Source organism: Bidens hawaiensis, unplaced genomic scaffold (assembly GCF_021521415.1).
Source record: "Bidens hawaiensis isolate Kalapana, Puna unplaced genomic scaffold, B.hawaiensis_p1.1 tig00029992_1, whole genome shotgun sequence".
NCBI classification, from domain to species: Eukaryota; Viridiplantae; Streptophyta; class Magnoliopsida; order Asterales; family Asteraceae; genus Bidens; species Bidens hawaiensis.
Window position 1 is genome coordinate 43,465 of NW_027494992.1, and position 20,994 is coordinate 64,458.

Below are 20,994 nucleotides of genomic sequence, written 5' to 3' on the forward strand. Positions count from 1 at the left end.
TTAAAAAACGTCCGCGCGCCCTCTTCTTGGTGCAGACTTGGACCATAGTCTTCCAACCTTTTTTAAACTCATTATTTCCATTAGATATCAATTAAGTTATTAAGTTTTTGTTAATTGATTTGTTCAATTGAGTTGTTAATTGATTAGTTTTTTTTTTTCAATTATAATTTTGCATAATTGTTCAAGTATTATTAGTTTTTAGTTGAAAAAAATTTATAGAAAGTTAAGGATTATAAAAAGTCTATAGAAAGTTTTTAGTTGAAAAAGGTTTGTAGAAAGTTTAGATTTATGTCATTAGCTTGTGAGTTGTTTTAAGCTCGAGTTTTGGCTTGTTTCATTCATTATGTATAAACTATCTACTTTCAAAAACAATTGAAGAAACTTTTGGAGGAAAAAATATTCACGTAGAAAATTGTTAATGTAAGTTTTATAATTTGCTGGTTCAAAGGTATAAAATTTGGTTTTATATATTTTTAATTGTTACTGGATAATTTGTTTTTTAGTATAGAGCTTATATTGAAAGTTTTAGCAGTTTGCATACGTCAAAAAACAAACAGTCTTCTTCTTAATCTTTGTTCAATGTTTCTTTAAAAAAAATGGAATCTTTTTGGGAAAATTTTAAATAATATGATGAATGTGTAAATCTCCAAGATTGAGCTTAATCTTTGATCAAAAGTATTAAAAAGATGTAATCTTTTTGGGAAAGTTTTTAAATAATATGATGAGGTTTATATCTCCAAAAAATGAGCTTTAATCTTTTATCAAAATTTTTAAAAATATGGATCGTTTTGGGAAAAATCTTAAATAATATTACGAATGTGTATACCTCCAACTCCAGGAATGAGCTTTAATCTTTGATCAAATTTTGGGAAAATTTTAAATAATATGAATAATGTGTATATCTCCAAAAATGAGTTTTAATATTAGATCAACATGTTAAAAGAGAGGAAAATTATTGGTAAAAATCTTAAATAAAAAATCTAAAAAACATGGAATCTTTTTAGGAAAATTCTAATTACATAATAAATGTACCTCCAAGAATAAGTTTTAATTTTTTATCTTTAATAGCTTTGAGAACAGAAAGTCCAAGAGTGACTGCATATTTGCCACCATAAGATTCTGCCACCATATAAAGAGGACTCTTTTGTAAGGTTTTATCTTTGTTGAATATTGCAATTAACAATGTGGTTAAATCTCTTGCAGCTTCTTCATCAGTTTTCACAAACTTCCCATCATCCTCAACATAACTGAATCCGGTCCCAACTGGATTATCCTATTCGCGTAATAACCCGCGAAAAATTATCAAATAATGTAAATAAAGTGAAAAACATAATAATGATGCTACAAAATTTTAAATGTTACATACCACAAACAAAAGATCTGCTTTTTTGAGCCATGTTGAGTTTCTGGGTTTTAAGAAAGAGTCCAGTGGGCCTACTTCTTCAAAATTTCCAATCCCAACTCCTGAGCCACCCTACATTTATGTGAATTAATAAATTCTAGAGACACCTCCTTTTTGCTAAAACACCCTCCAATATTGAGGACCCAATACGCTCCGTATAGCCCTATACGAGGCATATTGGGAGGTGTTTGGGTGTCCCTAACAGGACCCTTTAATAACCGGTTAGAGTGGTTATCGGGTCGGGTACTAACCGGTTTTCAAGCAAGTGAACTAACCGGTTTTCAAGCAAAAAGCCCTAACTGGTTTCGGGTATAACTGACCAATAACCGAAAAAATAAACGGTTTTAAAAAAAATATTAAAAAAACCTAAAATCGGTTTCGGCTAACCGGTTTCTTGGCCAAAATGTATAACCGGTTAGTCAGTTACTAACCGCCGGTTTTTTCCGGGTAGAAACCGGTTAGAGAGGGACCGATTAGAGAACCGATTAACTGGTCACTAACCGGTTAACCAGTTTGGATATGCCCCTCTATGTGAAATCAACTATTTAAGTTTTGGCCGTTTTGGACTTCAATTTAAAATTTGTTGGTTGTTTTAGTCTTAACACCCGGACCAAATAAACCATTTATAAAACATTCCGTTTTTACCCGTTATTTTTATCAGAACTTGTTATGATCAGAACGAAAAATACCATTTTTAAGACGACATGTTATGAGTTATGACACGTTACCTAGACCCGACCGTTTTTCTTGGCATAATTTAAAGAATAGAAAGATTCAATTTGCATAAACACATATACTTACTGGTCCACCTTGCAACCAAAGAATTACTGGCCATGGGTTGTTTGGATCTTGAGTTCTATGAGGACTTTTGTAGTACCACCAAAACATATGAGCTTCTGTTTTCATAAGCATTATAACATCCACAAACACACATAAAAGAATGTTAAAAGATAGAATCATGAAAATCGGTTAGATAATATACGCCCGTAAACACCAACAAACACAAGAATGTTAAAACTTAAAAAGATTTAATCTTGAAAATGCTTTAAACAATAAACACACACATACAAGAATGTTAAAATATTTAACCTATAAACACACATGCGCGCGCGCGCACACTTACACACACAAGAATGCTAAAAGATTGAATCTTGAAAATCTTTATAGTTTAAACACTCATCACACAAGAATGTTAAAGCTTAAAAGTTTGAATTAGGCCTGTAAACGAACCGAACGTTCGGTGAACTGTTGTGAACCGTTCGGCAGTAAGTTCGTTTATGTTCGTTTATTTAATAAACGAACGAACATGAACAAAAAAATTGTGCTCGTTTAATTACACGAACGAACATGAACACATGTTCCGTTCATTCATTTATGTTCATGAACGTTCGTTTATGTTCGTTTATTTAAGTTCGTTCATGTCTGTTTATTTATGTTCATTTAAGTATTAATAGAAAATAATTAAATATTATCTAGATAGGTTGTCTGCTTAAAGGTTTTGTATTTGTTAATTTGTTTTCATTTAAGTTCGTTTATGTTTGTTTGTGTTCATTTACATTTGTTCATGTATGTTCGTTTAGATTTTAAACAAATGAATACAAATGTCCCTTTTTAAATAAACGAACATTAACATAAATATTTGTTCGATTATGTGTCCATTGTCTTTTAAAGTTAAATGAACGAACACGAACATGCCCTTGTTCGTGTTCATTCGATTCGTTTACAAGTTTTCATTATTTACATTGATGAATACATCGCTCTCAATATCTAGGCTCTGCTGATTTTATTTGTGTTCGTTTGTGTTCGTGAACCGTTCGTGAACACATTAATTTCCTTAATAAACGAACACGAACACAAAATCTCGTTCGGTAAGTGTTCGTGAACCGTTCGTGAACACATTCTTTTCTTAACGAACGGACATGAACAAGGCCTTGTTCGTGTTCGTTCGGTTCGTTTACAGCCCTAGATTGAATCTTGGAAATCTTTTAAATTATAACACCCGCAAACACATGCGTATTAGAATGTTAAAACTTAAAAGATTGAATCTTGAAAATCTGTTAAACAGCAAACACTCTCTCACACACACACACAGAATGTTAAAAAAATTGAATCTTGAAACTCTTTATAGTTTAAGCACCCACATATACACATAAGAATGTTAAAACTTAAAGTTGAATCTTAAAAATATTTTAAACAAAACACACACACACAAGAATGTTAAAAGATTGAATCTTAAAAATCTTTTAACTTATAAACACCCACAAAACACACAAACACGCGCGCGCATAAGAATATTAAAACTTTAAGATTGAATCTTGAATATCTTTTAAACAACAAACACCCACACACACAACGTTAAAAGATTGAATCTTGAAACTCTTTATAGTTTAAACACCCACAAATACACACAAGAATGTTATAACTTAGATTGAATCTTAAAAATCTTTTAAACTATAAAACACCCACAAACACACACACAAATATTAAACTTAAAAGATTGAATCTTGAAAATCTTTTAAACAACAAACACCACAAACACACTCACAAGAATGTTAAAAAGATTGAATCTTGAAAAACTTTATAGTTTAAACACCCACAAACATACACAAGAATGTTAAATCTTAAATTAAATATTTTAAATTATAAACACCCACAAACACACACATACAAGAATGTTAAAAATACTGAATCTTGAAAATCTAATAAACAAGAAAACTAAATGTATAAAATCTTACTAGGCCTGACTTCAACATAACCCCATTTTTCTGACCCATCTGGAGTCCCATAGCCCATAGCCAATCCTCCATTGAACAGTGGAAGAAAGAATAACACAAGTGAAACACAGCTTAAAGCAACATAATACTGAAAAAAAAAATCAAACAAATGCAGTTTGTATATGTAAAAAAAATAATACATAATATTGAAGAATTTTCTAAATATATTTTAAATCACCAAAAGGAAATATAAAACCTACCAAATTCACTGATAAATAAAACTTTTTGCAAGATTTTCGTAAAACAAATGTTGGATTTTAGGGTGTTTTATAGTTAAGATTAAAGATTGAGTGTGAATTAACTAGTAACTTAAAATATGAATATACTTTCTACACTCAATCTACAACAAACAATAAAAAGAAAAATCCCTCCAGAAATAAAGGTTTATTGTTACAATATCGTTTTTATTCCTTTTGTGTAACTTTTAAACCGTGAAGTTAATTCTTTTCTATAAATCAAATATATTAACAAACTATTTTATCAAATTGAAGAGTGTTTAATATTAGAATTGGAATGAAACTCAAAACTCTAAATTCTAACAGAAATTGGTTTAAAATTTAACAAATTTGATTCAGATTTTAATTTTATCCAATCAAATGATTTTAACTTTTACATGTACATAGATTTAAAAGCTGACTTATAAAATCTTTTTTTAAATCAAACATAAAAATTTCAAAATTCAAATAACGTGATCTATTTAAATATTGCAACCGATTCAATCTAACACCCTACGTGTTGAAAGTTGAAATGAACCACGATGTGTATTTGCTTTACAACGGATAATAGTTTGAGCAGTGAGGTTATCTAAAGTAAGGCCAACCGGATCACATACGGATCACTGGTCTACCGAATAATCTTTATTTCTCGAGTATGGAACCGTAAAGTGTTAGGCTGGCAGCCTGGCACATCCCTGAAGAGAACATCAATCCGCCTCATGAGTGTAATTTATTTGGGAAATATGACCATGGTACCACACTAGTGCACTACCATTAACAAAGTAAATTTTCTGGACTAAGCCCAGGTACAATGGGCTAAGCAAGCTGGTTATATAGGCCCATCACAGCTTTATCCTATTTCTTCCCCCATGAAGAGAAAATTATAATGTACTTCCCATGAGAGGTGTACATCCAAACCGGTTTCTAACCGATTCTCTAACCAATTAGTAATCGGTCCCTTTCTAACTGGTTTTTACCCCAAAAAAAAACCGGCGGTTAGTAACCAGTTATACATTTTGGCCCAGAAACCAACCACCGAAACCGATTTTTAGGTTTTTTAAATATTTTGTTTGTAAAATTGGTTTTCTTTTTCGGTTATACACGAAACCAGTTGTACCGGTTACGATTTTTGTGCCCGATTAACCGGTCTAACATGTTAATTGACCGTTGACCACTAACCGGTTATTAAATTAACCGGTTTTCAACTTTATTTAATATATAATTATAACACACGCGATTTTTTTTAAAACAATTAGTTAAATCTCACATCGGTCATAAATATTAAAAAAGATTATAAATCAAACACGTTTTGAATATATTAGTTATTTATCATAAGAACTCAACAATTAAGCACTACCGTTCACTGGGACCAGTTTTAGGATGAGTGATCACTCATCCTATAAATCTTCACGCAGGCAAAGGAATAACGTCATGAGTTCTTTGTGTAGTCCATAGTTATTGCTTATAATTTATGAACAACTTTAAAGATTTCTTATTTATTGAATATATATGTAGAAGTTGTTAGATTAAACTTTTGAAACCTTTTGACATTAAGTGTTATTGTTATTTAGCATAATGGTTTGTTATAACATACCATTGTACATATACATAGAACACTACTATTTTGTAATCGCTTTGTAATCACTAATTCATTAGCACACTAATCCTACTTTTAAACATACGAATTTGTCAAAACTCGAACTCCACGGTTACTTGAAAAAGAGACACCATCACATCCACCACATGATCCATGCATTACTCTAGAAAAATCAACAAAACCAAACACTTTTTCACTCTTTTATATACCATGGAATTTCACTCGAAAAAAAAAATGTCCATAATAATGGATTCGAGTCCACAACCATAACTTCTAATGCACGAGATCTTAAATTGTATTTCGGAAAGATGGCTGAGTGGCTGAAAACCCCGGTCTTGAAAACCGATATCGTTTACTATCAAGGGTTCGAAAATCCCTCCCTCTCTATTTAATTCGACGATCCGACCGTTGGGCCATGGTGAATGCTGCTTAGGGTCCGGAGTCCCCCCCCCCCCCCCGTTTTTTTACGCACTAGTGTAAATTAACCCGTTTTCGTCCGAAATTTTTTATACGTGGTATAAATTTAGCCGTTTTCGTCGAAATTTTTTATACGTAGTGTAAAATTTAGCCTTTTCGACATTATTTTTATATGTTGTGTAAAATTTAGCCATTTTCGACCGAAATTTGTATACGTAGTGTAAATTTAACCGTTTCTGCCGAAAATTTGAAGACGGCCCCCTCCATTAGTAAAGTTTTGTATACATTTTGAGTCCCATATGTCCTTCGCCATTGTCGTTGGGTGACAAATGAGAAATTTATCAACCCCAAAAAGAAAAGGATAATTCTAAATTTTCTAATAATGACAAATTCATATCACGTTAAAACATCTCTACCTCTATAAAAAGAAACATATTAACTCCAATGTTTATCACAACTTCTTCACATTTAACTGTTTTACCACACGTATCTATTCCACTCAGCAACCTCTACCCACGTGTCCTCCACGTGTCACCTCCACACCACTTCAACCCAAACACGTCATACCAACTTCCACTTATACAAAATCCAACAAAAACATCATAATCAATCACTTGACACACTTTAACATAAAATGGCCCCAAAGAAAACTGTCGTCAAAACCACCAAGAAAACCATACAAGAAACCGTCCAAGTCTCAGTAATCGATCAAAAAACCAACACACCGATCACTAAGGATATTTCGTCTAATGAAAAGGTTGAAATTGTCACTGTTCAAACCCCTCAACAAATGTTAAATGAGGATATTGATGATGATGAAACACAAATGGAAGACGGAGAAAACGACGGCGTAAACGAGCATAAAATGAGAGAGATTGAAGTCCAGGACGTCGTCACACCGACGCCGAAGAAAACCAGGGGTAAAATGAGAGGAATTAAAGTTCGGGAGGCCGACAAGTGGACACCGAAGAAAACCGAAAGTGGTGGGAAGAGGAAGAAGCGGAGGAAGGTAATCGTTTATTATATTTGACACGACACGAAAACATGGCATGAACCTAATAAAAAATTTGCGGGTTTGGGTTTGGTATAAATGCGTTTAGGTCAGTTTCAGGTTGAACCTGTGAACCCATTTAGTTAAATGCGTCGGGTTTGGGTTAGTTATGTGGGCTAGCGGGTTTAACGTGTTTTTACCTATTTTTTATTGTGGGTTGGGATTTGGTGTAAATGAGTTCAGGTCAGTTTCAGGTCGAACCAACGAGCCCATTTAGCTAAATCGGTCGGGCTAGTGGGTTTAACGGGTTTAGACCATTTTTTTAATGTGTTTCATTTAATAATTAATTGGTTGGACGTATTTTAATATTTTATAATCAAATGTGATTGTTCTCAAAACTAAAAAGATACAAAATATTCTATAACTTGGTGTAATTGTTTTACATAAATTTGCACTTTTGTTTTAAATGTAATTGTTCACAAACTAAAAAGATACAAAATATTGGACGTATTTTAATATTTTATAATTAAATGTGATTGTTCTCAAACTAAAAAGATACAAAATATTCTATAACTTAAGTGTAATTGTATTACATAAATTTGCACTTTTGTTTTAAATGTAATTGTTCTCAAAACTAAGAAGATACAAAATATTCTATAACTTAATGTAATTGTTTTATATAAATTTACACTTTTATTCATAAAAATAAAAATTTAGTTATCAAAATTTGCCCAAATAAAGAACTTTCAGGACAAATAGGTCATGTTCGGCCCAACCCACAAATATGCGGTCGTGTTTGGCCGTTAGGGTTCACATGTGTTGCACGATTGTCGGGTTTGGTTCGTGCCAAATTTTCGGGTTCACGTCAAGTTGAACCTACAAATAACCAGTTTAACACCCCTAGTTATATAGCCAACATATTACATAAATAGTCCCTATACTATCACTAACATTACCATTGTTGGTCTAATAAAGCTTGGGGAGAGTAGAGTCGGCGAAGGGTACAAGAGGTATTTGCATAGGGTGCTAAAGCAAGTGCACCCCGATCTGGGGATATCGTCGAAGGCGATGACAATAATTAACAATTTGATGGGTGACATGTTCGAGAGGCTAGCGGAGGTGGCGGCGACCTTGTCACAATACAACAAGAAGATGACGTTGATGTCGAGGGAGATACAAGCCGCAGTGAAGTTAGTGCTTCCCGGGGAGCTTGGGAAGCATGCGATTACGGAGGGGAGTAAGGCTGTTACTAGTTATGTGTCTTATGGTGGTGGAACCAAGTCTTAGGTTTGATGTTAGATTAGTGATGACTATGTAGTTGATGCTAATGTTGTAGACTTGTAGTTGTAGTGTTTTCCTTTTGGTTGTGTTTTATTTATCTTTTGCTATTGTGGAGTTCTTTATATTTTTTTAAAAATAGTGTACTATCTTAGCAATACAATATACTAATATAGTGTTAAGAACCTTTAAGTAATGTATATACTATAGTAAGACACCATGGAAGACAATTCAATTATGTTAATATAGTAGTATATTATTGTAACATACAATATAGTGTTGACTTAAGATGTATATAATTTAGTTTAGAATTGAAATAGTAGTTTAGCTAAATTTCAGAGTGGGCCAATTGCACTTTAGTAATTCCAAAATCCAAAAACTAGTCTCTTATCCTCTTTAATGGGCTTCAGCTACAATGAAACATAATTAAACGAAAACAAGTGTTTTGGTTTATCCCGCTTAATTAAACGAAAACAAGTGTTTTGGAAGGCGAGAAATGAAAAGGTTTTTGTTTTGGAAGGCGAGAAATGAAAAGGTTTTTGAAGGTAAACATGTCAAAATCGAAGAGATCGGTAACAGGGGAAATAAAGTGGAAATAAAGTCTTTGAAGGTAAACATGTAAAAATCGAAAAGTGTGAAGGTAAACATGTCGAAATCGAGAAGAGATCGATAATAGGGGAAATAAAGTCGAGAAATAAAGTTTTTGAAGGTGAACATGTCAAAATCGAAAAGTGTTTTATCGGGAAGAGATCGATAATAGGGGAAATAAAGTCGAAAGGTAAACATGTCGAAACCGAAAAGTGTTTGAAGGTAAACATGTCAAAATCGAAGAGATTGATAATAAGGGAAATAAAGTCGAAGGGGCTTCTTTGGAACGTAATAAGTATAGAACAAAAAATAGACTTCTTTGGTATGTAATAAGTATAGAACAAAAAATGCCGAAAAATTTCCGTTCACGTGGTTTTCTTTGTTGTTGGTAGCTTATAAAAAAAATTGATTCTTTTTATGTGAGAAGCTTATGAATGACCATTGACCAACATCTCCTATCTCAACTTACTAAATTTGTACACCCTAAATCAAATAGAAATATAGATTGGTCGAATTAGTATAAATTTTCATTCATGTGGTTTTTTTGTTGTTGGTAGCTTATAAAAAAAAATTGATTCTTTTTAAACGAGTTAAACTTATGAATGTCCATTGACCAACACCCTATCTCAACTTACTAAATTTGTACACCCTAAATCTACGTATTACCTAGACCTACTTTAAATTTATTTACATAAACGTATACGCCGTGAACTTACATGCTTACTCTAAGCGTACTCTTAAATTTAAAATTTAACATCCAACTCACGCTACCTCTAAATGTAATTTAACATCCAACTCATGTTACCTCTAAATTTAACATCCAACTCACGCTACCTCTAAGTGTACTCCTAAATTTAACAATTAATATCCAACTCATGCTACCTCTAAGCGTACTCCTAAACTATCCACATGGCTTGTTAGCCTTGTCACGTTAACTATAACGTATAGCGTACTTCTAAATTTACACCCTTTTAAATGCTATGTTACCTGTTAGCTTACACCAAACGCACTCTTAAATATGCAATCTTTTAACATCAAGGTACTTCAAAAATTATTCATGTGACTTGTTAACTTTGTCACGTTAACTTTCACGCTACCTCTAAGTGTACTAATTTAATTTACAACCTTTTAATGTAAGGAATTAAAAGGTTATCCATGTGAGTACGTGGTTTATTAACTTACACCCAACGTACTCCTAAATTTACACCTTTAAACGTACGTCAGCGAATTCAAAAATTGGTTGGTAGTTTATCAATCATTCACAAACAGCCTCATTAAACTCGTCAAATGTGACCTAGAGGCTACGGCATAAATCAGACACAACGATTAAAAGGTATTTAATGCCATATTGAATAGAGTAACAGAGTAATGAGCTATGTCTAGAATATGTATATTATATATAAAACTATTTTCGACTTGTATAATACTTTAAACTAGTATTAATGTAATCGTGTTGCGGTGGGGGCGTAACACCAAGAATGTAATATTGAAACGTTTTATCAAACTTGTATGCAGAGCCGGCTTTACGGTTGGGAAACCGGGCGATCAGTCGGGGCACTAAATTTTTGGGGGCATAAATTTATTTATATATATATATATATATATATATATATATATATATATATATATATATTATAAAATAAGTACAAATCTTAATCTTCTTATTAGATATTGAGCCCAATCTTTTTTTACCATAACCCATTTGAGATATTGGGCCTACGGACCTTTTTATTTCAGCTCGGCCGAGGCATTTAAATTCTCGGAGACGGCCCTGCTCGTATGTTGATGGGACGTTGGACCCGTACTTTGCTGATGGACTGTTAAAACAAGCGAAAAGTAGATAAAAAAACGTTCAACCATGCACGCCCGTTGTGGCGTGTTAACACACACATATTAGACCGAAATATAAAACATATAAAAAAATAACTAAGTCGACTTTGGTCCGAAACATTAAACGGGGAAAAATAAGCGTATTGGAAATTAAAATTAAAAGTGAAAGTTTGTTGTAATTTAGAAATGAAAATTGTTTTGTGAGAAACATAATGTTAGAAGTAAAATAAAGGTTGAAAAAACTTTTATGCGTTAATTGATAAAAATCACTAAATAAGTATGCGTGCAAACGATTATAGCCAGTCATGAGTTACTCAAAATCAACATATTAAAATTTAAAATCGAACCTAGCTTAAACGTGTTGTGCTTAAATTAAAGCCGCTTTGATGAACAAACTCGCTTTCGAGCTTTAGCAACCGAGCTTGTCTAAACACATGAGTAGAGATGACAAACCGATTTAAAACTCAAAACAGTTTCTTAAGCAGGTTACGATCGGTTTTTGTTTAGGTTTTGACCGGTTTTGCCTGATTTTCGCCGGTTTCAATTCGGTTAACGATTTGAAACCGGTATTTGTGGAGAAAAATACAAACCATTTCCGAACCTGCTGATTCAATCAGTTACAAATCGATTTCTACATAATCGGTTTCGGATCAGGTCGGTTAACAGTTTATTTGTCCAATTCTACTCATAAGGATAAACAACTCAATCATTTATAAAAACTAGGATTTAGGACCTGCGCTTTGCGACGGGACCGTTAAATCGAACAAAAACACATACGTAAAAAAGTTAAACTATAAACTCGTTGCCGACGCGAAGTCATTCTGTATCAAGTTAGGACATCAAAACTAAACAAAAGAAACAAAGCCGTCAATGCCAAAATACAACAATTTATATCATATGTAGAACCAAAAAAACCGGCGCGTTACAGTTGTGAACCAACACAAATTTGGTTACGATCAGCGGTACTGACACAAATTCGTAAACATAAATAGTAAACCAAAAAATAGAATTTTAAAGGCGAGGTATCAAATGTTGAAACACGGATATAAAACCATGCGACGATGGGATATTTTTAAATCATGAAAAAAAATTTAGTCATTGTAAAGACAGAATATAAAAAATATGAAAGCAAAGTTTAAGAATATCATTTAACGGACAAATAAAACATGTACAGCCGACACTCGCTCAAGTTTAATGTTTAAAAATATAGTTTGTTATGTATTTTATTTAGTTTAAACAAAAAATAAAATAAGAAGATAAAATCCATCATTTTAATTGTGAAATTATTAATAATGATTTAGTTGTTATAATTAATAAAATATTAAAATAATAAATAGTAAAATGAATAGTAATTTTGTGAGGAAAAAAGAATTCTTTATTTAATATATATATATATATATATATATATATATATATATATATATATAATATTAAAAAAAATCAACATTTTTTTTTAATATTAATGAAAACAAAAAATATAATTATTAAATAATACTTATTATTTGAACTCTAAGTAACACCAAAAGAGTCAAATTGACTCACTTGTCTCCTTACATACAAATAATTATTAAAGCGAGGTGAAACCATATTTCACAAAACCTTCCAAATATGAGTGTCACTCATACCACACCAAACACCATCACCCCCTCCAAACCCTTCACTCAACATGAATATGCTTTCCTATCACCGGAATTTACTCCAACAAGAAGCCGAGGATCGAATCCTTCGACCGTCGGCTCCTTCCTTCACCTCCACCTCCACATCCCCGTTCGATTCCTCGCTGGTCCTCACCGTCCTTTTTTTCATGGCTTTTTTCTCCTTATACATCTGCCAATAACAATATTACCAATTCTGACGACTCCATTCCCAATGAGTCGTCAGAATTCTCCGTCACGTTTTTTCAAAACGTGGTGCTCCATCGTACAGTCACTCCCAGAAACTTCTGTACGGTGCAGCACTGGCACTAATATTTTCAGTGAGTGCTCTATTTGTTTTAAGTGAGTTTGAGGAGAGAGAAAAGGTAAAAGTGATCCCGTATTGCGGGCATGGGTTCCACCCCATGTGCATTGAGACGTGGCTTTCATCGCACGGCTCGTGTCCGTTGTGTAGATCAACTCAGTTGTTTCTGGCCGTTGTTGAGGTTCGACCTGGTATTAGATAGTTATCGACGGTGATGAGTTGGCGTGATGTGGGCCCCGGTGATGTAGACAAATTTGCCGGGAAACATTTTTTGCAGTGGTGCACGTGGGAGAGTGGCACGTGTGATGACATGTAAAAAATGTACCGTGTGAATCTTTGTTTTTTTATTATTTATTACTGATTTTAGTATTTTAATTGTGTTTTTTGTTATTAGTTAACGAGGAGGGATATTTTGATAACCATGCTGAGTTTTAAAAATTTAAGATTAGTTAATTATACTAGATATAGACAGTTTTTATATTTTTTACTAAATTTTAAAAATATATAAAGAAAAAAACAAGACAAAATTTGTTTATTCATGTCTTAGCTACTCATAATTTACATTTTATCTAGTTTAAGAATATTAGATTATTTTATATATAGGATAATTTATCTATATGAACTAGGAATGAGCGAAGCTTAGCAATTAACCAGATCAGAGTCCCAGACAAACCGAATTAACCTGAAAACCAAGAATAGAATTATGATATGCTTTCGTCGGGATGAGTATATGTATATATGTATGTGGATTAGGTAATTATGTTAATGTTGTAACGAAAAATCTAGAGAAACGTATGGACCGAGCAGCTTCAATTCCCGATTGATGTCACTGATTATTTTTATATGTTCATTTAATTCAAATTTTAGTTCTAAGTTGGATTGGTTAATTAATCGAAATTAAGAACCGAGCTTTATAACCGTTAACCAAAACCGAAGCTAGCTTTTATGGTTATGATTAAGGGTAAATTCAAAACCGAGCCGCGATTTCCACACTCCATTTATGAACCGCTAAATCTGATACAAAATTTTCATAGGAGTTTAGCATTTCATAATAAACTCACCCTCAAAACATAATACACTATAATTTTTATAGTTAAATATTTTTTTTCAAATAAATTAACTAAAGCAATTTTACTTTTTTGCAAAAATACCCAGTGGGCTATGCCAGCTGGAAATAGGTTTTCATACCATTACAATAATTAAACATGAATTTGTGTTTTTTTTTTAAGATGTGAAATTGGATTTATACAATCATTTTGAACTTTTCTGCTAAACATATATATGATTTAAAGGTAACATTTGTGGCAATAAGAGTTGTTTTATGACCACCACAATTATACATGAGTTTGTATATTTTTGTAAGATGTGAAATTGGATTATATGTGAATGGTTAAGGATTGGATAACATATATTTATCTAGGTACGTTGGTTTGGACAGTGAGATATATGATTTAACGTTATATTCCGCTATTCCTTTTGGTTCTATTCTTTTGTGTGATTTGACGTTTCTTTCATTTCAAATCACTAAAGGAAAGCAAAATTGAATTTTAATAATTTCACATTTCTATAGTATCTCATTTCAGAAAATAATTGTCATTTGACCCCAATTTTCGTATCAGTTATTTTCATTGGACCTCCATTAAAAAAGTTAACGCCGTTAAGTTCATTCCAAATTTTAAATTGATGGTTTAGGGTTTTTGATAATGAGAATACAAGTCGATTAATGTAAAACTTATGAATTTGAAATTTGGAAAACCCTCTAATAAAACATCGATTTGAAATTTGGAAAAATCTTAATGCTGTTAATTTTTTTTTTAATGGATGTCCAATAAAAACAATTAGTGTGAAATTTGGGACCGGTGACAGCTATTTTCTAATGTGAGATTATTATCAGCCAACTATAAAAGTGTAGGATTATTAAAATCCAATCTGCAAAAGGAAAGGTATTGTGAATAGTTGAAAATTATTGGAGATCATGAAAGGAGATACAAAGTTGCATCGAGTTATTTTCAATATGTCTTTTTTTTTTTAAATAATCTGGTATTTGGTTATGAACAGTGTTGAATAAGGTGAAGAACCCATTCCTTGTCAAAGACTTGAGGTGGAAAATTGACAATTTCGGGCATTTAGTTATGAGTGTCAATATTGGCATTTGGCAGAGATGGTTACTATTGTTCGATCGTATTCCCACGAAAACGACGCTTTCAATAAGAGGTTGAGATGCTGGAGATAAATAGGTATATGGATGTGGTGTTAACCTGGAAAATTCTTTATATTTGATGTGATTTTTGAATGTGCTAGAATGACGGACTTGATTAAGGCTAGCTTTTAAGGTGGACAGGGTGACTGACACTGACACCAAAAATATATATTTTTAAGAAAAAAACAATCTATTTTTAATGTTTAAATCCAATTGCTCATCTCATTTAAGCCTATTTTTATAAACAAATTTTTTTTATATAATTTGAATAATAATGAAGTGAGTCCATTTAAAATTTAACTAGTTCAACACAACAAAAAAAATCTTTTTACTTAGTTTCATGATGATGAGATGTGAAGTCATTCAAGCTATTATAGGTATAGCATGTTATTTTATAAAAACTAAATTTTATTTAATAGGTTAATAACAAATTTATGCTTTGACTTTTGAAAACACTAATATGTTCGGACAAAACACCGAACCAAGCAGACCTTTCTAGTTCCTTGGCTGCATGAACATTCATGATTTAAGGTTGGAGGACCCAAATTATTCATTAATAATAACTCATTGTCTATGAAAATTATTAATTGACTAAAATTTGACATCTTTAAATTATATTTTTTTTCATATAGTTGTTAGAATTATAGGATGTATTACTATTACTTTTGCATGAATAAAAGCCGAGGATGCGATCATTCGCACATCGGCCTGCGTTGGCTAGATACCTCGCAGTGGAAGGCCCGTGCACTGACTAACTTTTGTTTTCACTGTTATAAAATTTGTTTATTAAAAAATAAGGTTAAATGTGTGAGTCATAACAGAGCCATTTGTTTCGTCACCACCTACTAGTCTCACCAACATTGCATAACCATAGGACCGACTTTTAGCATTTTGAAAACTTATAAGAGAAAGAAGTTTGAAGTGAGATATAATGAACATGTAAACAAACTTTTAGTATTCTGAAAACTTGAATGGAACTAATAAACTATAAAATTGACGGAATAGAAAATTGTTTTAAAAGGGTTTAAAAATATTCAAGCCGAACCGAACTGAGCAGACCTTAGCTCGTTGCTTGGCTTGTTTACAAACTGAACCGAGCAGAGCGGCTCATTTACAATCGAGCAAAAAAAACAAGCGAGCATTTTCCGAGTAAGCGGCGAGCGGTTTGGACGGCCTTATAAGCATAGCTTGTTAAGCCCATTACATAATTAAACCAACATTAATAAACATAGCTCATTAAGCCCATTATACATTTAATCCAGTACACAAAATTAAAGTCATTGAAGTCGTATTTACGATCGACTATATCTCAAGAATGACTTAGTGGATTCACAATGAGCAATCGTGGGCATATTTGAGAGTATCAATTATGAATAAATGATAAACAACTTTACTTCGAAAAATAGTAGGAAAGTCTCATGATTCATTTAACTTTAGTTTGTTTACTGTTTCAAAATTAACGTCAATCTAAGAAAAGTTAAATTTAAATATAACCACCAAATTTTAGTGCTTGCTCGGGCCAAGTAACGTTCATTAGGTCCTTTCAAAAGCCACGGGTCGACCGTTTGCAAATAAAGTTTGTAACCGTATTTCAAGTTGGCCAACAAAGCACCACATTCACTGCGCGAGTTACAATCCCGAACCGAAATACCGAATAAAACAGATTAAACAAAAGCTCTAAAGACTGGTGAAGTCCACTACTACTCATCACATTAAAAACATATAAGCAGCCACTCTTAAATCACCACATTAACCTTAAAGACACTTTGTCAACTTCTTAAATATAAATAAAATATCCGATATGAACTCGCCATCTGTATGTCTGCCTTGTTGTCATTCGACCTGCTAATTATTCGTTTCCCCGGTGTTGATAATAATTAAAATTGTATTAGTAAGGGTATATGTGTTGTGTTGTTCTCGGTGTCCACCTCGGCCTTCTACGGGTGCCTCACGCTTTCTTTTACCTTTGACCAGTTAATCTTCTCTGCACAGTTTGCGCATACGTAAACATGTCCACACCTGCATTTTCAAATACAAAATGTAAAACAAAATATAAAAAAATAATACAAAAAGAAATATGGGTGAGGCCAGCTTTTTTTTTTTTTAAATTATATATATTTTGCTACATTGAGAGAAGGCTGCACTTTCAAATACAAAAAAAAATATATACGGGTGAGGCCCGATTTTTTAAAATATATATATATATATATATGTATATATAGACACACACACACACACATTAAGAGAATGGTAATTCAGACGCCTTTTTAAGCACTTAAGCCTGCAACAGATAAGAGAGCCTCTCGATTCGTTTAACTTTGTTATGTATTATCGCTAAAGTAAAAGTTATTGTTTATTAACTTATTGTTATCACAATAAACGTCGATCTTAGGCAAAAAAAATTATTATATATAACGGTCTTTTTTAATACTTTTTTGGGGCGTCTGAAATCTCGGAGATGGCCTTGGATTTAAATAAGTTTCATTGACCATTCCCATATTTAACTATGACCAATTCAAAATAGTTGATTTTGAGAAAAATAAACATTCTCTATGACTTAATATATGACCAATTCAAAGAAACATTGTTTATGACTTTATAGGGTCACCTTAACAGACCATGAAAATTAAAATACTTTTTTACAACTAACCAGTTTGACCAGAACCCATTTTAGTCAAAGCCCGCTTGACCCGTTACCCAATCCAACCCGTTAGTAAATAATGTACCCATTTGGTGAAGAATCAGACCCGCTGTCACAACATAAGAAGCAAGACTGCAAGCTTTCTTCACCTATAATAATGTCAACAATGAGAAGACTTTCATGAATACAAATATAAAAAAAAACTTAAAAACTGAGTACGTTGATGTATGTTTAATACTTTAATTATACCAACCTGAATTAGATGACCGGTTCAGTGCTAATGAAACTTCTTGTTGCACTGACCGTTGCAGCTCAAGTTGCATCTTCATGCACGTCTCAAGAGCGCTCTGCATGCTATTCATTCGTTCTTGAAGCATAACCATATCCATACGCAGCCCGTTTATGATCTCCAAATCCTAATACATTATCAAAATATAATTATAAAACATGCATATTTTTAACTATTATATAAGATCATTTAAATTAAACTTACGGTTGCAGACTGTTAATTAACTTCAGGGTATTGCTGCCAGCTGTCACCTAGTTCGGTACTCTCATCAACTTCATCATTCTCATCTTCTTGGTGCTCTAGCATCCAATCTTCATCTGATTCAGAAGCTTGATGTTGGCGTGCCAGGTAGGATATACAACACATGGTTGAGTCTCACACGTAAACCGCTTTGAAGAAGATTAGAAACTCGTCGCCTACAAGGTCAAAACTTTCTAAGCTTAATATTATTATTATTATTATTATCTAAATATAGTTATTAGATTATAGAGATTAATTAGATGGTCAAAATGTCAAATACCGGCTCGTGAGTCGTTGAAGTTCAAGTCGAATATCGTTATCAGTATCATCATCCGGTATATAAAATGCATCTGTTGTGACCACCAGATGATCATCGTCATACCACCCATTATGCACATTTTCTTGGTACATCCAATCATCTTGATTCTCAACCAAGTTTGCATTTTGACTTTGGGTTGACTCGATATTAGTCAAAGTCAAATTATCTTCCGCTTCCACAATTTCTTCTTGCCAAGATAATATATCTGTCTCGGTTTCTGAAGCGTTTAGATGGTCAAATGTCCCTTCAACTTCTAGTTCAAGATCATCCACATTTGACTCATACCGACTTTTAAGCGCCAAAGACTCTTGACACGGTTCAGTTGGTTGCGGTGTTGGTTGTAGCGGCAGTGGTTGTTGTCTCTCGGATTCATTACCGTTAAGAGTGTCATCTACTAACTGATTTTCTAGGGATGTCATGTTATTCTCAGATGAAGTATCGGATTCATCAACAATATCTTCATGTACTAGATTTTCTTGATTATTTGTGCCATTTTCAGAAAAAGTATCAGATTCACTAATATTATCTTCATGTACTTGATTTTCTTGATATTTCATGCCAGTGATAGATGAGGTATTGGAGTGGGGCCCGTCATGTGCTTGTTCTTGGCTATTCACTCTGGAAAGGAACCCTTTTCTGCTTCAAACAAATGCTACATTTAATATTATGATATAGAAACATAACAACCAAAAAAGTTGAAATCTTGATAATTTATTAAAAGGTATGCTTCACTGGATAAACAGTGAAGAATATTATTCTCTTGATTTCAGACAGATGTTTAAAATAATAGTGAAAAGATAATATACCTCAAATCAGAAACTGTTTGCGATTGCCTTAAATACCCCAACTCGCGTGCTGCGGTAGAGGTCGGTTTTTCATCTTGTACGAATCTTTGGTTCAACAAGAATCTACCTTTGAGTAATGACTACAACAGGATCATAATTACATCAAACTATGATATATGTTTATTGATAAAATAATAAAAACATAACAAATTCAATAACTTTAAAAGGATGCAATACATATAGGCATGTAAACAAACCAAACGTTCATGCACTATTCGTGCATTGTTAAGCGAAAAGTTCGTTTATTTTCATTTATTTAATAAACGATTTAACATTGGCAAAAAAAATTGTTTATGTAACTAAACGAACGAACAGGAACACACGCTTTGTTCGTTTTAACTTTAATAAATGCACAGGTAGTTATATTTATATAAATATATAAATCACCAATATAGGTGTGCTTTTGGTTGAATTCTACATATTTTGTTCATTTATGTTTTAAACAAACGAATATGAACAAACACGAGCATGCCTATTTTATTAATGAACGGACATGAAAAAAAATGTGTTCGATTATATGTTGGTGTCCATTTTCAGTTAAAGTTAAATGAACGAACATGAACACGAACACGAACACGAACACGAACACGAGCATGCCCCCATTCGTGTTTGTTCGGTTCGTTTACTGGCCTAAATACACAGAAATGTTCAAACCTTAATTCGTTTCCGATGAGCAAAAGTTGACACGGGTTGACTTTCCAACAAACTCTGCATCTCTTTTTTCCTTTCCATCTCAAACCTTGTTAGCAAGTCAAGAAGAGCATGTCTACCATATAACAAACGGACACATTTCGTCCACCAACGCTAGCTTGACCAACAACTAACCCGTCTTGCTCTTCGATAGGAGATTGGCAGATTTCAGTTTGCTGAGTGTTTGACTCTAACCATTGCCTCACTGTCCTCACCCTCATAGATTCAGTATCACAAACCAAACGAGCCCGTGAACAGTTACTATTATTATTATTATTATGCGAAACATTCAATGCACGCCCGTTATTGTTATTATTTTTACTTCCCCACTCACAAAAAACTCGTCTAACACGCTCTTTGTCAGCCGAACCAATAGCGGGAGATGGCTGCAAACCCACGATTTGATTCAAAGGACACTCGTTTTCAGCTTCACTAGTAATTGTTGACATATTCTCACTTTCACCGCCTTCTGAAGAACATGAACATCGGCTTCCTGTATTATTACTATTATTAATACTAACATTCGTTTGTTTCCTTTCGGTCTCTCTATTTTTCGTTTCATCGTCAAGATCCCGCCACAGTTTCCGGATAAAAGATGTGCGGGTGACGGGCTTGTCTTGATTACCAAAATAAGAAGATTCAAGCACGGAAACGTTGTTTATTCCAGCAACAGCCATTGCTTTACACTTGATCACTAGAGTTAAGCATTAACTGTAATC

At 32.9% G+C, this 20,994-nt stretch overlaps 2 protein-coding genes and 1 pseudogene across 2 annotated transcripts; 2 read left to right on the forward strand and 1 right to left on the reverse strand.

Annotated features, from left to right (window-relative positions):
- The first annotated feature begins 7,039 nt into the window (after positions 1-7,039).
- LOC143579845 (uncharacterized) lies at positions 7,040-8,703 on the forward strand. The gene is made up of 2 exons (XM_077063026.1): positions 7,040-7,414; positions 8,372-8,703. The coding sequence occupies exons 1-2, from the start codon at positions 7,040-7,042 to the stop codon at positions 8,681-8,683; spliced, it is 687 nt and encodes a 228-aa protein (XP_076919141.1). The 3' UTR covers positions 8,684-8,703.
- Positions 8,704-10,171: 1,468 nt separating this feature from the next.
- LOC143579834 (RING-H2 finger protein ATL57-like) lies at positions 10,172-13,253 on the forward strand (annotated as a pseudogene).
- Positions 13,254-18,685: 5,432 nt separating this feature from the next.
- On the reverse strand, positions 18,686-20,994 carry LOC143579835 (uncharacterized). The gene is made up of 3 exons (XM_077063017.1): positions 20,240-20,994; positions 19,547-19,665; positions 18,686-19,376 (listed from the first exon to the last, which is right to left on the reverse strand). The coding sequence occupies exons 1-3, from the start codon at positions 20,315-20,317 to the stop codon at positions 18,686-18,688; spliced, it is 888 nt and encodes a 295-aa protein (XP_076919132.1). The 5' UTR covers positions 20,318-20,994.

Bases quoted from the DNA above. Each gene is read 5' to 3' on its own strand.
- LOC143579845 (XM_077063026.1), top strand. From the start codon at position 7,040: ATGGCCCCAAAGAAAACTGTCGTCAAAACCACCAAGAAAACCATACAA. The intron at 7,415-8,371 runs GTAATCGTTTAT...GGTCTAATAAAG, and splicing joins AGAGGAAGAAGCGGAGGAAG to CTTGGGGAGAGTAGAGTCGG.
- LOC143579835 (XM_077063017.1), bottom strand. From the start codon at position 20,317: ATGGAAAGGAAAAAAGAGATGCAGAGTTTGTTGGAAAGTCAACCCGTG. The intron at 19,666-20,239 runs GTTTGAACATTT...ATCCTGTTGTAG, and splicing joins CTCATCGGAAACGAATTAAG to TCATTACTCAAAGGTAGATT. The intron at 19,377-19,546 runs GTATATTATCTT...TGTTTGAAGCAG, and splicing joins CAAACAGTTTCTGATTTGAG to AAAAGGGTTCCTTTCCAGAG.